General features: G+C 39.6%; 4 protein-coding genes across 5 annotated transcripts; 1 reads left to right on the top strand and 3 right to left on the bottom strand.

The window, feature by feature from the left end:
* Positions 1-1,136: 1,136 nt before the first annotated feature.
* EAF01_011451 (uncharacterized protein) lies at positions 1,137-2,997 on the top strand (the record flags this gene model as incomplete). Of its 2 annotated transcripts, none has more annotated exons than XM_038919709.1 (3): positions 1,137-1,544; positions 1,600-2,709; positions 2,770-2,997. In XM_038919709.1, the coding sequence occupies 3 exons, from the start codon at positions 1,137-1,139 to the stop codon at positions 2,995-2,997; spliced, it is 1,746 nt and encodes a 581-aa protein (XP_038764919.1). The 2 variants fall into 2 exon arrangements, with proteins under 2 accessions (XP_038764919.1, XP_038764918.1); XM_038919708.1 differs by having other exon boundaries at positions 1,600-2,742; positions 2,806-2,997.
* Positions 2,998-6,913: 3,916 nt separating this feature from the next.
* On the bottom strand, positions 6,914-7,838 carry EAF01_011450 (uncharacterized protein; the record flags this gene model as incomplete). The annotated part of the gene is made up of 2 exons (XM_038919707.1): positions 6,914-7,641; positions 7,700-7,838. The coding sequence occupies 2 exons, from the start codon at positions 7,836-7,838 to the stop codon at positions 6,914-6,916; spliced, it is 867 nt and encodes a 288-aa protein (XP_038764917.1).
* A 2,242-nt stretch (positions 7,839-10,080) lies between these two features.
* Positions 10,081-10,815, bottom strand: EAF01_011449 (uncharacterized protein; the record flags this gene model as incomplete). Its single annotated transcript, XM_038919706.1, has 2 exons — positions 10,081-10,464; positions 10,540-10,815. The coding sequence occupies 2 exons, from the start codon at positions 10,813-10,815 to the stop codon at positions 10,081-10,083; spliced, it is 660 nt and encodes a 219-aa protein (XP_038764916.1).
* Positions 10,816-15,458: 4,643 nt separating this feature from the next.
* On the bottom strand, positions 15,459-16,937 carry EAF01_011448 (uncharacterized protein; the record flags this gene model as incomplete). The annotated part of the gene is made up of 1 exon (XM_038919705.1): positions 15,459-16,937. One exon carries the CDS (start codon positions 16,935-16,937, stop codon positions 15,459-15,461), a length of 1,479 nt encoding a protein of 492 aa, XP_038764915.1.
* Positions 16,938-18,669: the final 1,732 nt, after the last annotated feature.

Genomic DNA, 18,669 nt, shown 5'->3' with positions numbered 1-18,669 from the left:
TCACATCTCAGGGGAGAAGGGCAATTGATGGAAGTTGAATATCTCAATTCCAATGATAGTCGTGGCTTCCGGGACCGAAGAACAAGGAATCTTCCACTCCTTGAATTAAAATTATTGGGGATGTTGTTCACGTCGATCATTTGACGTGTATCCGTTATAACTAGTCTTGAATCGGTACTCATTTATTGCATCCCAAAGATGATTTTATATGAAACGATGGGCAACTTTGTGTGAGAAATAAGCTGTGTGAGAAATGAGTAAGGATGTGGAGGATATCAAACCACGCTTCTATGCGTAATCATGTTTCTTCTATTGATAGACATTGGGAATTGGTATCGAGGAGCTCTATACATCAAATTGGTTGAGTATTTGATATACCCATCCATCGGCATCATGATAAATCTTCACAAAGATGTATTGGTCCTAGGTACGCACCTGGCTTTATTATAATCAATGACAGTAATAATTAGAAGCGCGAATAGACAAGCGCCCATCCGAAAGTCTTGGCGCGTCGTAATTGGCTCCACCGTGTTCATGTCCCCTGTTTGCTTTCTACTTCGTAGAAATCTTTCCTTCACATTTCCCTCCCTCGTGCTTCCCTCGGAATCCCTCCCCAGTACACATACATCAACATCTATATTTCATCCAACGCTACTCCTAATATGTCATTCCCGAGAAACCCATTACGAATTTCCCAATTGCTATCTATGCATGCGTATATCTATGGAGTACGCTGTACGCTGTGCCTCAATCGTGTTCCCTTCTACTGAACTGCTAGACCATCTCGAGACCATGTACGCGATTCTACAGAGTATACCCGCCATCCCCAAGACTACTGCTGCCTGACGGATGGCATCATCTCTTGCTTCACACAACAGGATCCAAGCTTCGAAGCTCCTGATTTCTAAGGTCGAGCTTCTACTTCTCAATAATCAAAAGTTCCAATCACCCTTCGGACCCACATACACATAGTAGGACTTGACCAGCTTTGCATGCTTCTATGGTCCCTCTTCTATATCCTAGTAGGTTTTGATTCGATCACTTCCCCTGGTGTATCATTATTCATTCTTTCCCAAACTTCATGAGCAAATGTTATACTTCCTTCTATCCTTTTGTTTCTTTCCCATCAGTTTGCCATGGGGTTGACAGTATTATTGCTATTTTCTCTTCTCGCCTCCTTACCTGTCCTCGCCGCTGTCGAGTTGGGCGCTCTTCATGGTGATGATGCTTTTGATGCCGGTAGCTATGGGTCTTATCCAATCCGTACCTACATGTCAACCGATGTCGTTTCCCCGCGTTTGAATATTTTGCGATCGAGCTCATTATGCCGGAATGATTTGTATTGGGTATTTAGTCCTCGCGGGACTTCTGTCAGTGAACCGGGTGCAATGATTTTGGATTCGGCTGGAAATTTAATCTGGACCAAGGGAGGTTATGATCAAGTCTACAATCTTCAGGTACAGGTATACATGGGAGAAAAGTATTTGACCTTCTGGGCTGGAACAGATGCTGTGCAGGGACATGGAGCAGGATCTTATTATATGGTCAGTAGAAGTTGTCTCGCATATGCAATTCTTTGCGCATACTAACTTTGCGCAGCTCAACAAAAACTACAAGGAGGTTCACCACGTCGTTGCAGCAAACGGTCTCGCAGGCGATCTACACGACTTCACCATCACCGAAAATGGTACAGCCTTGATCACCATTTACGATGTCGTTGTAGCCGATTTATCATATGTTGGAATTCCTCAAGGATATGTTTGGGATTGTGTTATACAGGAAATTGATCTGGCTTCCGGGGAGCTTCTTTTTCAATGGAGAGCGGCAGATCATTATCCCATCTCTGATACACATAGGGAAATGCCAGCGGGGAATGGAGGAGTAAACTCTGCTTTCGACTTCTTTCACATAAACAGTATCGATAAGGATTCCAAAGGCAATTATCTTATTTCCAGCAGATATTTACATTCTCTCACCTACATAAATGGGACAAATGGTGATATCATCTGGATTCTAGGAGGCAAGAAAAACATGTTCACGGATCTTTCGGGTGGTCTAGCGACCAATTTCGCATATCAACATGATGCTCGCTGGCGTCACAATCGCACCGCCATTTCCCTATTCGACAACGCAGGAGATGATGCTCATCCCGGAAATGCTACTCGTGGGCTCCTCGTCTCCCTCGATGAGGTTAACATGACGGTAGAAGTCATTCGTGAATACATGAACCCCAACGGTGTCTACGCTATCTCGCAAGGGAATTTTCAAATTCTGGAAGATGGCCACGTAATCATGGGTTATGGAAACACAGGTGCATTCACTGAATACGATCCTAATGGAACCGCGATCTGTGACGTACACTTCGGACCACAAAGTCGTTATGGCGCTGGAGAAGTCCAATCATATCGAACCTTTAAATTCGATTGGCATGGATGGCCTACAACTGACCCTGACGTGCGAATATTGACTAATGGGGACGACTGGTTGAGCTTCTTTGTGAGTTGGAATGGAGCAACGGAAGTCACGAGATGGTTATTACAAGGAGCCGATGAGTCTGAAGCGGAAGAGGAAGAGTGGAAGACTTTAGATTATGCCGACAAAACTACTTTTGAGACGGAGTTCGAAATTCATCGTCTGTATCCAAGATACTTGAGAGTGAAGGGAATAGGAGCTTACAATAACGTCACGGGGGAGGAAGAGTTATTGGGGGTAAGTTCTTCTTTGGATGTAAACTTGGAACAGGTAAGGCTGACTCATTTTTTTCGTTAGACTTCAAGTATCTTTAATGCTAACACGGGTACGCAGATTTGGTCATTGAAGCCAGTGAGATTAGAGGGGTCCAGTAGTTGGCCATTGCTCACATTAATGGCGTCTGCGGGGGTGATCGGGCTAGTGGTGGGAACCAGAGAAGCGATGATTTGGAGGAGAAACAAAAGGGGAGCTAGTTTATTGAGGTGGAGGCCTCGAGGTTTGGGAGTTCCATTGTTATATGGGTAGGCGTATGGGTTTTGGAAAGAGCGAATATCATTGGGAACATTTTGGGGGAGTTTTAGCGAGAAATTTGTTTTTGTATATAGGACACACCCTTCTCGAGGTTTTATTTGTTTGTATAGTCATCTTTCCATGGAGAGAGAGAGCTGGAGATACCAATGCCTATATTTACATAGATACCAGTTTGAAAATAAATTCAAAGAACGATATTATTTAGACCCGCGCATCAAGTGCACCATTTTATTCCAATATTACCTAGTATTCATCTAATGTTACTGTACATCGCACTCCTAACCATTACCAGCCCAACATCCACTCACAACTGCCCAACCCATCCTACACCTACATGCCCAAAACAGAACGACTCTTGCATGTGAAAAGCACAGACGGAACAACAGGAAACACGAATCGTGAGCTCTTGTGATTCGTCTCCTAGCCGCGTCATCTTAGCGGTAGGATATGGAGTATGGAGTATGAGATTTTTGTTAGATGGGGAGGGGATGAGTAGGGGAAAGGTATGAGTGTGGTTTTGAAAATGGGAGACGGGATGGGGAAGGGGATGGACGATGTGTATACGCGATTGGGAGGATATGTATCTAGATATGTATGTTTGTAGATGGTTCATTCAAAAACAATTATCTACCCAGTCTATTATCATCATCCATCATCAAACTTGACGTCTGCGGCGTCTTCGTATTTTCTCGGGACCGAAAATGGATTCAAGTCTTATCTTATCGAACTTTTTTTTTCCCCATCACTTTATTAGGTTTATCCTATTACGATTTAAGATAGGTTAGGTATGTATTCACTTGTCAGAATTTTACAGTTTGAGACGAGGCTTTGTACTTGTTTTTGAGATCCGAGGTTCTTCTATAAGGTTACTCAATTTCATAACTAGCTTCCAAAACGTGATTTTATGATCTCGTAATCTTTTTGCTAAAAACGATCAAAAATAAAATTACAAATTTATTAATACTCGTATAACTTCAAAATTAAAAAAGTCTTCCTCAAATAAAAGATAACTATTAACTTAATTACTCTTTAAAATTTAAAGTAATTTAAAATTATATTAATGAATTAATAAATAGTTTAAAATAATCTAATAATGTAGTTTAACACCGAATGACTTATATCATTGAGTGGCCCACTTTAAAATATATATAAAATTCGTTTATATGTAACTATATACTTTCTTTATTTATTAATAGAATTTTTTAAAAATTGAAATTAGAATATTTAATTATATAAATATTATAAAAATCTTATTTGGTTTGGAAAATCCAAATTGATATATAAGTTATTATTAAAATAATATTTCTATAACGAAAATCATAACAATTTTGATTTTTTTTAAAAATATAATAGAAATATTTATATAAAAACTAGATTTTTAAAAAACTGATTTTTTATTATTATTTAATATCTTTTTTTTTTATACAAAAATAATGTTTGGTTATTAAAATATAAATATTAGAAAAAGCTTAATATTGATGTATTTTGAAGTGAGCTACTTATGAGGGAGCGATTGAAATGGCGACACGCTAATTGAACTTAAACCTAATGAGGAATTGAAATAAAGCACGTTCAAGACTAGGCTTTTATACATATACAGGGGAATGCTATAAGACTTATTTAGAGCCTTATGCCTTAATACGAGGCTTATAAATCATATTTTCTTTTTATCTCTAAATCGAAATAAATCACCTGCCTCTATTATCACATAACATTGAACTTTAATATCATTCCTTATTTGTTGAGTAGACTTGGTAAGGTGTATATATATAATATATATAATATATATAGGTAAAAGTGTTCTTTATTTCTGTTTACTCTCTTCATATGAAGAGGGAATTACTATATCTATATATGTGTACTACCCCCACTTACGCACTTCATGTATATATGGGGTAAAGTGTGACATGTAATGTCACATTATTGGTCACGTGTTCCGACATTATTCGATGTCATTCCTTATTTGAATTAGCTTTATTGTCTTTTACAATACCACATATAGAATACAACTTAATCTGACTAATGATTGATAATATTTATTCTATATATAGATCATATATATCACATGAATACACCGCAAAATTCGAAGAATACAGCTTTAAGTTATATATAGGTATAGAGAAGATAGAAATTGATCAGGAATTATATAATATTAAGTTAGATAATATATATATAAGGCTGAATATGAGAGAGCGATTAGAGTAAATTAGAACTAGATTCTTTGAATTATCAAAGTACTTTGATTTATTAGAATTGATATAAAAAGTCATTATTATGTAGAGATTCGAAAATTGTTTAAACAAAGTTACGAATGCTTTGATTAGGCTTTTGATCAAAGATTTCATTTTAGAATCGTAATGTAGATCGTACTTAATAGAGTTTAGTTTTCTTAGCGTGTCGTCATTTCAATCGCACCCCTTAATGATATGAGCCACTCGGTGTTAAACTACGTTATATTAAAGACTTATATAACTAGCTTTCAAACAAAACCTTTCAATTTTCAGGTTTTCGTTCTCAAATCACTATTTTAATTAATATAACTTAGAATCGAATAAAAATTAAGTAAATAATAGTATTAATTATTCTCTATTATATAATATTATATTTATTCAAGTCAAAACTAAATTAATAAAGTTATTGTAAATTGAAATATTAGAATATAAAATTTAAATGTTTTTCATAAGACATAGAAAAGTCACATTTTGAAAGCTAGTTATGAAACTGAGTATAAATGTATGTATGAATTTAAGACTATAATGATAATACTAATACTAATACTAATGATTAATATATATGTACAGAGTGGAGTGTATTTATCAGATATCAGATGGGTTTAACGGTGGTCGGATCTGGCAATTAAGCGTTCCGAAGTAAAGATATTTACTAATTATGCTTAATTAGTGTACATTGTACAAGTACCTACTGTAGTACATGGAATAAGTTATGTTATATCGCCTTCGTTAGCTAGGATCAATTGGTGTGGGCAGAATAATTCTATTGGTGACAAAATAAAAGCGGTGTAACATAACTTATTCCATATACCATAGTATGTATTATGTAGACTATAGAGGTTGAAAGGATAATAAGTAATATAAAATATATCTAAATGTATCTTCACTTTAGGTCTTTAACGAATAATAATTGAAAGTTTATATCGTAAACTTTAGATAATGAAAGTATTATAAAAGTTGTGTTTTACTCAAAATTACTTAAAATTACTCAAAATTCATTTAAAATCAATGATTTTGATTAGCTTTTTGATTTGAATTCTTATTTTAAACCTATTTAGGATCTATAAAAGGCTTTAAATACTTGAAATATTAGAAATCTATTATTGATAAAAAGAAAGTAAACGCTTTAAATATTGAATTTTGAGGGGGGAATAGTTTAATATCTATTTAAATTATTTAAAGTAGTAATAAAATCTATAAAAATAATAAGATTTAATAAAAGTAAGGTTTATATTAGTTACTCTTATAACCTTCGTATTAATTCAGCGCGAGACGATAAGATATGATATATAATACCTATCTAGTACTCAAAAGATATTTAAAATGAGATAATTTAAACATCAAAACAAATTTTCATATTTGAAAAATTTAAAATTTGACAACGACTTTTCGTCGAAAGGTAGGATATAGACATGCTACCACTTATATACAAAAACCAAAAAATGACTCAACAAAACAAAAAGCTAGAAATATACCAGACAAGCCTGTACTGGATGTACATTGTTCTAGCCAGAACCCAAAAACCCAATGATGATGCTTGATGTAAAGATATACAAGCCGTTTTCCCAATCCCGATTTTTTTACCTGTGAGTAGGTAGCTCCTGGCTTCTTTTCGAAGGTCTCTCCATTCTTCATTCCGAAGTCTCTCCGCTACCCCTCCATCAATCATCCCTCTTCATCTACAACATATTCCAAATCCGCATCAGGCAAACATATGCCAATGCGCAACCAACCACAATGCAGAAGTATCTGAACAAGACGTTCATCAATTGACATCTGTTTCTCCACCTCGAGCGATCAATGAAATCATTATTATCGTTAACTCTTGGGAATGGTCTATTCTTAGGAACTGCCTCGCCCAAGAACTCGCACAAATTTTCCCATCCATCCGTGATTCTATACTCTAATAATCTTCCCTCGCCCGCTGGACCCATAGCCTTAACAATATTCCTGACATTCTCATAATGTTCGGTATAGATTTGTTTTCCCTGGTTTTCAAAATCGCCTTTGAAGAAACAATCGAAGAATTCCTGCAACATGGGTTTATACATGCTCGCGGCCCAACTCCAGCCTTTCAATTTTTCAAGCTCCCAATCCTTGACGCGCCAATTGACGGTCTTGAGGGTCGATGCGTGCCAGGAATCGACGTCGCGGTTTGTGAGGATGATTTTAGCTTCGGGGTATGCGGCGATGAGTTCGGGAGCGAAAGCAACGGCGGGCCAATCGCAAACAGCTTGGCAGTGGCCGAGGAGTTGATCCCAGTCTGTGCGAGTGAAGGCGGGGCCGTTGTGGTATTTGGCGTCGAAGGCATCGCGCCAGAGGAGACAGTCAGGAGGATTCTCGATACTGGCTGACATCATGTGGTAGGTGTCTACGTAGCCTAATTCGCGCATTGCGGCTCTCATTGCTGGGGTTTGCGTCAGTACTCTGTTAAGAGGGTAAGTCTAGAGGAAGAGAGTACGAACATGCAGTTCCGGTTCTACCCAGACCGAGAATGAGAACTTTCATAGGTACTGTACGGCGGCAGTTGCGACGGTTGATATCGGTGTCTGCAGTGAAGATATCCGTGATAGGTTTTGGCCTGTAGAGACGTGAGTTCGCCATTGTGAAGAGATGTGATGTGACTCGTGTGTGAAAGAATTGTATTGTATATCAAGTTGAGTATTATGATTTATTCAAAGAACGAGTAAATGGGTATCTTAAGAAACGAAAAGGAGACTGAGACAAGAGAAAGATAGTGAGAGAAGATGTAAAAGCAGATAGAGATGAAATAAAAAAGAATTCTAGAAGAAATATAATCTACAAATGAACCTCTATATCTATCTATCTGATAAAGAAAGTTTAAGGCCAACGCCTTTTTTGGCGGGTAGATCCATAAATCCATATCAACCCCTTCCCATGGATATTCAGGAACAGGGACCTCTAGAATTACGTAGACAGACCTTCTAGCCAGGATAGACCGGTTGGACTGTAGCACAATCTCAACATGTAACATAGGAGATTCGCGGCTTGATTATCTTGTCTGGACTATAGGTGGAGAGATATAGGGAGGAAATGTGGGGGTGCTGGATATTTCAGGAGATTGGGACGAATTCTGGATTGACGGGAAGCGCGCGTTCGTCTGTGAGTTCTGGAGGAAAATTCCAGACTGTCTTCACTAGAAGCTGTAGACAACCGTGCATATCCTTGAAATGATAGCCATAATTAATGGGAAGCAAAAGCTGCCAGCTAGAAAGGAAAAAATACAATGACTAGGAAATTCTAGTATGCCTAGAAGGATGTTCCCAAACCAACACCACAAGGAACGTCTATCTGCGCGTATCGTACATAATTATCTGAGCCTCCAAAAATTAAAAACATTAAGAAATAATTCGCCCCCCTTTATCATTTATTTGTGTAGTTAACGTATCCAAGTAAAAGATATTCGAGAGCGCGTATCAAATACATGAATGATTTGCTAACATGGTACCATGTGTATTTTCTCCTGATAATCCAAACGAAATTCATCGTCCACGATATCCAGTGAGAGTACTCAGAACCCATTGAAGAATAATTGAGATCTCTCTTCATTGAACAAAAAGTGGGACAATATGAATTCCTTGATTCCATGTGGTCTTCTTTTTCTCAACTCTGGAGTCCGGTACGCGTCCAGAAGAAAATAATGGAGAAATTTATGAGGGATTCGGTCTTTTTTTCTCTCTCTCTCGAATCGCCAAGAGATTAATTAAGTACCGGTTGGTAAGTTGGTATGGCTCACCCCCGGCTTCGGGAAAGGATGCCTGAAAGCTTGATCATGAATCATGACTATTCTATCTTAGGTAATGTTTAAGCATCTGATTTCATGCCATTGTTTGTATCAATGTTAGCGTGCAATTATCGGACCAGAGAAGCTTTCTTTGGTAAGTTTGGTTGATCTTATTTTGGCGTTGGAGTTTCAAAGTTCAAAGGTTTCAGAGGCAGATATTTTGACGAGTAATGGCTGAATAGTTCATTAATCTGTTACAGTACTTCATAAACAAGGTTAGAATGGGGAATGTCAGGATTATTAATCGGGTGCCGCCAGACAACAAACTTCTTATTTTGTACATGTAATAATAACTATCACGGAGAAAATCTGACGGGTTTTGAATATTCATATATTACAGTTATTGTTAATGTTGTTGTTATATTTTAGCAGATGTTCTGTTTCGTCAAAGGGGATTAAACCTCATTTAAGGTTAGTGGAGAAAGACAATATAAATGACGGCTTAGCTTACGACTCAGGGGCCGTTACGAAATCTGTCAACGATTCAAAAGGTAAAGATCGGATTTTAATGTAAAATTAAGTTTTATTTTCTCTTCGATTCCCGATTTCCTTTTGGAGGTGATGGGTAAAGGATTGGAATACTCAAGTACGTGTTCTACGTCTGATGTTTGATATCTATTCATGCATTGACATTCTATTTCGAAATTTAACCTTCTGTTCACTACGTCTATTTCCCGGCTTAGCTCTTCTCATCTCTCCATTCTAGACTTCTCACAGCTCAATGGCATGAGAGCATAATAAATTCCAAGACATCCGGAGTAGATCACACTTCCCAGTCCTCCGAATGTCTGGTGGGTACGTACCAAAGCGTGAACAGTCGATCAGCATCATCATCTGATATTCTATTTGAGGGTCACATCTGAAACGTTAGGACCTGGGGTCCAGCCTTGACAATCAAACCCCAACAACGTCTGTCTTAACCTTATCAGCAGAAGAAGATTGCGATTCGCAACTCCATCTAACCTGGGTCATGCCAAGAACTGTCAATTTACATTGATTCCACAACTCCTGAGATCATCAGAGATTGAGATAACGGATGAATTAGTGATCAAGGGTTTGCTCAGGCCATATGAAGTTATGAGCCGCGTATGAGAACGAGCGAAACACAATCGTCAACCAAGGAGCCAAGTACTTCTTCCAAGCTTGGATAACGACGTTCGGGCTGATCGTTAATATATTATTCTTGGCTTCATTATATTTTTGATCGACTAGGCAAGATTCTTGGATGGGATGGAGCATACTTTGCATACTCCCGACGTCGGGGAATGGGAATGGTAATGAGGTGAGGTTATTCTTAGGATCGCCGTAGATTGTGAGAGAATGGTAAATTACCGTCTTCCAATTGATCATCGTGTTTGGTGCGTTGCATCGAGATTCTGAAGCCCGCTTGCTCTTGAGTTTTGAGGGGGGGGCGGGGAGCGGGAACTTTGTATATTGCGAATCATGGAATAATTCATTGAGGGCCGCTTGATATTGTTCGAAATGAGGAAATTAAAATACGTTTGAGTGGTACTGAACAGATATGACGATATTGTCAATTGTTTTGCAGCCAATGCGCAGATCTTCGCATTCCCGCGTTGATACGATTTCAGAGGCACCACTCCCTCCTGAGCTCTCCAGAGGCATCGCTGGCCGGTCTATTGCGCGAAAAATATCTCTCCCTTCTGAAATATCCATGCCATGATGATAACTGTGATCGTTAGACTGATCTTTCCCTTTCCCGAAAAATCTCCCTGGCGGAATACTATCCGGACTCTCATTGACGTAGCTTACCATATTTGACAACCTCCATGATTTTACTATTCTGAATGGTTTGAAATACTGCACTTCAATTTGGATGGGCAGGTTTATCAATAACTCATTGACAGACTGTATGTGATCTGTTCTCCGAGGATAAACTCTCGGCTGGTGAATGTCCGGTGTTTGCGGGGGTTTACTTCAATCTATTGCTTCCGGGAACTTGCGTGATGTGAAGTCGGAATATCACTAGACGGAAAGATTAGAAGGCGTTAGAAAACTGAGAATATGTCAACCAAGTGAAGCCAAGTAAGTATACAGAGAACGAGGAGAAATTGGTGGGGGGGCGGGGGAGGGGCACCAGTGGGTGCATGGATTGACGAGACACTTCCCAACTTTCGAAATTTTTAACAAATTCAATCTTTGATTGTTTGATATGAGACTTCACATTTTGACTGTTTCAAGTCTAATGAACAATTGTAATAGTTCTTAAGAGATATGATTTGATTCATTAAGAGATATTCACAAGTCAATTTTTTATAGTGTCCCGTCAGTCCGTACACCCACTAGTGGGGGTTCATTTCATGCCAATTTTGGTGCGTACACAGTAGTGTAATTTGTTGAGTATATAAACATCAGATTTTGAAATGAGGAGAACAATATATTCAAATACAATACTCCAGTCTTAGACATAAGAATCGACGTCGAGTTAAGAGACCCAAGGAACTACGATAATGCCTAGAAAAATATTATAGGGCTGTAGGGCTGAACATGTCTATCACGCCATGTAGGAGAGAAATTACGTGATAGATATCAACATTGATAGACTAGGGAATGAATAGGAAATTTTAACTGCAGTGTGGCGGAATGATGCATTGATTTTAGATGGTGTTTCTGGCATGGCAAGTCAGAATGATGCCATGCCCGCGTATGAGCCCATTCAAGAGGAAATACTGCAAAAATAGCTGGTGGGGACAAAATGTCTTTCACTTACCCTCCTCCAGGATCTTTCCTCTATTTGGTATATGTGATTTGGCAACATGTAATATCAAAAGCAAGTGACGGACGCATAGAGGATTTCCAATTGGATATCTTAAAAGTGAAAAGCTGTGAACACAGATGTATGTAATTCTCTAAGTGAAGCTTGCCATGCAAAAATGCATGTATGAATACCCTATCTGAATTCTGGTGATGTATGGATATCTTGTGTAGGTAGAAAATGAGCATTATACACATGTACTACATATTACCCCTCACAATCACTTCACACTTTATACTTTCACTTGAATATTCAACTTTTTGTTGGAGAAGTGGTCCCGCAGTCTCCTTGTCAATAATCTGCCTTCATTCCCGCTCCTTTAAAACATTATACGACTTTATCTCTGCATCTGCTGGAAGAAGCGCGCAACCTTTTAAATTCTGGACTTTGATGTTATCATTCTGATAGCCACTACTCCACGTAGCCACGTAACCACATAACGAATATATATATCATTGGCATCAAAACATTTCGCCATTTGTTTAACTGCGGTAGTGTAATTGGCTATGAATCTAATAGTCCAAATACAGACTCGAGCGATATGACTTTCAAGATAGAAGAAATTTCAGGGGGAGAAGAAGGCTAGAGGAGTGTCCATGAGACGAAGCCAGAGTCTATCAATCGCATTGAGAACCTTGGACAATAGGAACAAAAACGTTGAGTTTGCTCGCTAGTTCTTATACATACCCGTGAATAACAGCTTTAGTGATGTCAAAGTAAGGATTCTGAATCAAATTGAAATGAGCTGAGGAGTTTGACTCCACCGGGTTATTGTCATCTAGTGTTTGCACTGCTTCTTTAAAAAACGCGGCTCAAGTGGATGTATACAGCGATTCGTATTCTTGCGTCAATTTCATGGTAAATAACACCGGAGAGAGCTGTGACTATTCGATACATTCCGAATGTTTGATGGGGTGTACCAATATATCCACATTGTTATCCAAAATATCAAGGTCTAGTAGAGCACTTCGGTTGATCAAGCATCATCTTGTCTACAAAAACAGTGTTCGATTGTTCTAAAGCATAGTATTAAATCCGGTTCTGAGTGGAGTATGCGTAAACACCGTTGTGGATTTGTGTAAACAGTTTTTGCTACACTTTAAATCAAATCGAAGCCCCTGATAAACCTTGTCTTGATAGCTATGGCTCATTCATATGACCAGATAATCTTTCACTCTCCTCGTTCACCTTTCAACCTTTAGCGGTGAATATTTCAGAGTCAAGGTAGGAACAGTGACGCCTCAGGTTCTTCCAATGCGGCCGACAAATGCTGAAACGATGCAGTCGTAATCATGTCTTCCAAACAATCATCAACAACTGTGGTATTCATGACAATACAGTGCGATTGAGCATGAACATTGTCGAGATAAATCAATATGCATGGTAGGTCATTGGTCGTGAAGCTCATATGTCCACCGAACAATGAATGTGTACGAGAAAAAAAAGCTAAAAGCTTTTGGAAACATGTGAACCGCGCGTTGCTAATGCTGAACTGAAATGGAACTTCCCATAAAGTAGCGACCGCAAAAGAAAAGGTGAGATCTACAATGCATACGACCAAAAAGATGTGTGAAGCTTTCACAGTGCTATTGTTTTACGCAAGAATTTAAACCACGATCTAGCAAAACAACCACATGACGTGAAGTTAGAACTCAATCATCGAATCTTAACTTGTATCAATACACATAATGTAAGATGTGAAGTCAAAGAATCTGAGGCGCCTCCAAATCGCAAGTGGGATGTCAGTCTCTCCGCAAAGAACCTATGAATACACCAACATTTGAAGGACGCTCAAATCTGTAAAGACTGCGATTTATTGAAACTTTCCTCACGCTGGTGAGAAACATCCATTTACATGATTCCTTGGATTCTAAGGTCTTGCCGGTCGCGATCATTCGAAGACTGAGGCTTGAACTGTAGTTTCAATACCGAGGTCTTAGACAGAAGAATGGTATTATCCAAGCTATCCGCAAGGTTACACTGTCAGCGAATCATATCACTCGCTGTATAATTTCCACAATACTCAATGATGGGTGATATGATCGAACATTCAGAGGCCTAATGGAGTTTCGGTCTCAGTGTAGGCCAGAATTGACGATAATCCCACTCCGTACTTGATTCCATTGAAAGATGTCGAAACGACAATGTATGACGAGAAGTGTGGAACGTAAGTTGTACAGTACGCTTTTGCGCCGGAGAAGAACAATTGACATTGAAGATGAAGCCACTGTGACTGCAGCTTTGTTTGCCACAAGAATCATACGATCTCAGCATTCCATTTTGATCGTTCCAAGTACTGAAACAATGTACCTGCTCCGTGCCTGGAACAAGCCGCAAGTAACCAGCCAAGGATACTCGGATCCGTCTTTGGCTGAAGATGAATTCTCACTCTTAGTCTCCGCTATATTTACTATGTATATTTACTATCTTCCTCCGAAAGCTCCATGAAGAAGCGATAAACAAGGGGGAAGGCCCACAATTGACGAGTCAGATCACGTGCAAGGAAAGGATTAGGATCCTTCTCAGGATCGATCGCTTGCATACCATGATTTTTCTTCAAAGATCCATTCCAAATAATTGTTCCATTACTCCGTACCATTTGTTCGACAGCTAGTCAAATATCAACAATCAGTCTTATCGTCTGAATCTGAATAGTGTACTATCCGGATAAGTATCTTATAATACCGCCCATTTTCTTACGCAATCATCGCTTACCTAGTCTTAGGTGCTGTTGTAGTTCCTTCTTCAGAGCTAAGACTACCATATAACTTTTAGATATAGAATCCACTCTCGCAAACTCTAATGGCGAGGGGCGTGATAATTCATTAGCATGAAGTGCGAGTGAAGTGTGAGTGAAGTGTGAGGCTGAAGAGAGCTTCAATATTTTGATCACAACATGATATGGTCTGTGCATACAAAGTTCTACCTAGCCTTGAGTTGCAGCACTAGCGGGCATGGTGGGATCAGGTAGCCACAATATGAATTTCTAATTCTTTCTGCCTGGTTTAACCTCCATCTTCTTTACATCTTTTTCTATTTCACAATTTCACAAAATGCGCTTGGAACAGCGACCACTCAATCAATCTAGATTATATTATATTTATACACATATTTACATCTTTGCACCATCTTTGAGTCTGCAAATTTAATCATACACGTGCCACGCACGTGTAATTTTGCTCTGTGATCATTGGCTTGGATTTCTTCCCTGTTATCGTGAGATGGCGTTGAAGAAAGATGGGTACTTAGCTGCATATATATGACGGGAAGACAAGGCTAATCCGGTATCGAAACTCCGGTATTAGGTTGTCAGAAAATAGCACAGTAGGTATTGGACAGACGTCAAGATGAGCGATAAGGATAATCTATTCTATTGATCTAATTGACTAACGTGTACTTGCACTTTTCCTACTCCGTCCTTCTATGTCCCAAACAGATACAGAAACCAATATCAAGCCGTATATCCTATGAAAAGGGGGACCAAATTCAACAAACGCCATAACAAACGAAAGAATGCCCTCCTCCGGGGCTTAAATTAATCAACAGAAATTCACAGCTCATGGTTTCATTATCGTGATATTCAGTCGTACTAGGGCGGCTGGAGAGAGGCGCGGAGATGCGGAATTGATGATGCCCAGTCCTTCTACGAGTCCCAGATAGGACCAAAGGCTGGAATTCCAAGATATTCCAAATCCTGTACGAGTTTAATCGTCAATTTAGGATTTGAAATCACAATAACGGCTTCTGACTGAGTATCTCGATACTGTTGTATCACGAGAGGAAGTGTCGCCGGTCTCCCCATTGTTGTCGTATTATGGATGTATGCATTAGGTCCCAGTGCTTTGATAATGTCACCGATTTCGTCACCATAAGTCGTCAATGGGTCTCGAGTTGACCAAAAGAGGTTAATTCGGGTTTGTTGTGCAAGAATTACTGGTAAGCATGGTGCAATTCCTGAACCAGTAGCTACAAGCAAGATACTTCGGAACATGGGAGCGATTCTCAAGACACCACATGTGGGCGTACGACGAGCCCAAATCTCCTTTGGTGGTTCGCTTATCAACCTTTTTGTCCAGTCACCTGCGTTCGAGATGATAAGGGAGAAACCATCTCTTTTGGGATCTGCGACTGTGGCGAATGAATGCCATTCAAAGAGAGGACTGCTGGATATACGGATAGTTGTTCCTGGGGAAGGAGTAACATAGTCGAAATATACGCGCAATGCGTGAGTTGAAAGTTGCTCTGATTGAACTTTGATCTTTCGGCAGTTGAGCCACGTTATAATGATACTCCCTGTGGCGACAGCGAGAAGCCACATGTTTGGGTTTACTAGTAATGCCTTTGATAATTTCTGAGTTGCTGGTCGCTGAAGATCACTAGTGAGTACGGTAAGAGTCCACAGCAAAGCGAGTGCTGACCATCCCGCAAATCGATGGATGATTTCAAAGCTGTTGTGGAGTTCTGCACGAATAGATGGATGGGCCATAACGATCATTGAAATGAGAAGAATGTCCAAGATGTAGATGATAATGAGCAAGATGATCTTTTCCGCGTTGTATGGTCCTCTCCAGCTACTTTCAATAGAGAGGAGAATGAACCAAAATGTTGCAGCTGAAGCACATCCGGAATGAAGACCTCCCAAGTGGTAGATTTTCCCCATACGTCTGCGAAGCCATAAGGGGAATGATCTTGGCGCAGATGCGAAGATGGTGTACAGAATATTGATGACATGTTCCTCGCGAATGACGATTGCGACAACAAGGTTGATTGAGGTTGCTAAAGCAGCTGTTGTTTGACTTGGTGTTCCATTTGTAGCCCATTGATACAGGAATCCCGCGATACCTCCCAAATTGAGACAGAACACAATTGTAAATAAAAGTCGATATTCAGAGGTCATGAATCTGTAAAATCTCAAAATAGGGGTGGCAGATTGTCTTGCAACATCTTCCAGAATTTTGGGATCCACAGATACTTTCATCAAGCTTGAGCCACCAGAACTGTCTGATTCTGCTATACTGCGAGAGGATGGTGACGGTGGTAGTGTTTTCATTTCGCTAGTATCGTTGGAGTCTGTCAGACTACGAACGTCTGGCGAGTCAATCATCTTTTCTAGTTCTCCCATCTTGCAGAGCAGTGGATCTAACAAGTAATGGTAAAATAAGTTGTTGAGTTGAAGTAATCGATTACTGAGGGAGTCCTCGGGGGAAGGTAATAAGACACGCCTTTGCTGGAATTAGGTGTTGGAAATTGCAGGACGCAGAACGAATTTGAATCTGGAAAGCAAGTGCTAGATCTGATACTTCTGAAGAAGGTTGATGTGTTGAATAGCTTGCAAGATGAGAGTATATATAAAGTTTTTGAACCTTTCTCAAGCAGGCCATGACGAAGTTGTCAATATAGTTTCCGTCCGAAAAAGAGGACTCCGAACGCTCCATTAGGAAGTTCAGACGGAGCAGGGTAGGGGTTTCACTAGGGGCTAGTGAAGTCTTATGCGACGAGAATGTACAATGAAGTATGATTCGGATAAGAGGAGTTAATAAAATCCAATCCCAATAGTTGATCTCCACCATCGAACACCTTAAGGAGTACCCCCGTCGAGACTGGGTGAAAACATGCTCACAATGTTACCCTCCATTTCAGTAACTTCTTCTCGCCTCTCACCACGTCATATCAACCAATAATTCATTGTCTATGATGCCCAGTTTCATATCGTAATGGTGCTGCGGAAGTAGAGCTTCTTCTGCCCGATAGATATGATCTCTATCTACGTCTCCTTCTGCTCCTTTGGACGCCAAGCTACAAGGTCGAAATGTAGGAAGGAGATGAAGCTCTTGCCAACCCTTCCTCCTAGTTAGTAGGATATCTACCAACCCCGTCAAAGTGTTGTTCTTAAGTCGAAAGAATTTGCTGGAGGAACTTCCCTTGCGCTACCGGGTCGGACCTCTCAAATCATCCTGGTTTACATGTGCGTAAGGCACAGGAAGCGCTTGTCCTATTTTGTTCGAGAAAAAATTTCACCGTTGTGTTAAATAATGCTTGCCAGTTCAGCTTGGACATTCCTTTGAATCCTTTCAATTTCGATTCCACGTCCGCTCTTGCAGCGTGAGACAATAATACGTTGTTACGAGAGGTAGACCTACAAATTTCACGGCGAACCTCAACAATTGAAGCAGAATTCCCGACAGACACCAGTCAAGACGTCACTGGGGAGCAAACACCATGTAGGATGGAAACCTTGTAGCCTTCGTAGTCCTTACTTAGGCTTTTCAATCACATCTGATCTTTGCGTTTAAATAACCAGTTTTGAATTCGTAGAACTGAATTATCCAACAAGTAAGAACTCGCACAACCCCTCACATCGATTTCTCTTACACCTATTGATCTCGATGCATTTCGAACTACAAATTTTTTGTGTGTGAAGCAGAGCATGTTCTTTCTTTAAGCATTCGCTGCTAACCCTTGTTAAAAGCTTATACCCTGCAACTTGCGCGCTTACTTTCCAACTTGAGGATCATCTTATCACGATTTTACTTCGCGCATCAGTTCGGCACTTCTCACGACCACACTGCTTTTAGAAATAAGACACAACTATTTACAAGCCACCTTCCACATAACAACAAACATGTTGGTCATCTAGCTTGTTCCTGCAGTTGACAATTTTCACATGTTGCAAGTAGTGGAGTATTTCTTGTTTTAAGGGTGTTTTTCTCGGCCTCATGTAACACCATGTGAAAGTTGAAGAAAAAATAATTTGACAATACGCATATTATTACCTCATATATGCCAAGGCAGTGGGGGCTACACATCATGAAGGTGGGGTGGGGTATATGGCAATATCAGTAAATTTCGGTACC

This window comes from Botrytis porri (genome assembly GCF_014898465.1).
Source record: "Botrytis porri strain MUCL 3234 chromosome Unknown BPOR_021, whole genome shotgun sequence".
In the NCBI taxonomy this organism is placed as follows: Eukaryota; Fungi; Ascomycota; class Leotiomycetes; order Helotiales; family Sclerotiniaceae; genus Botrytis; species Botrytis porri.
Note: the sequence above shows the minus strand (reverse complement) of the source record. Positions and strands in the feature narration are given on the sequence as shown.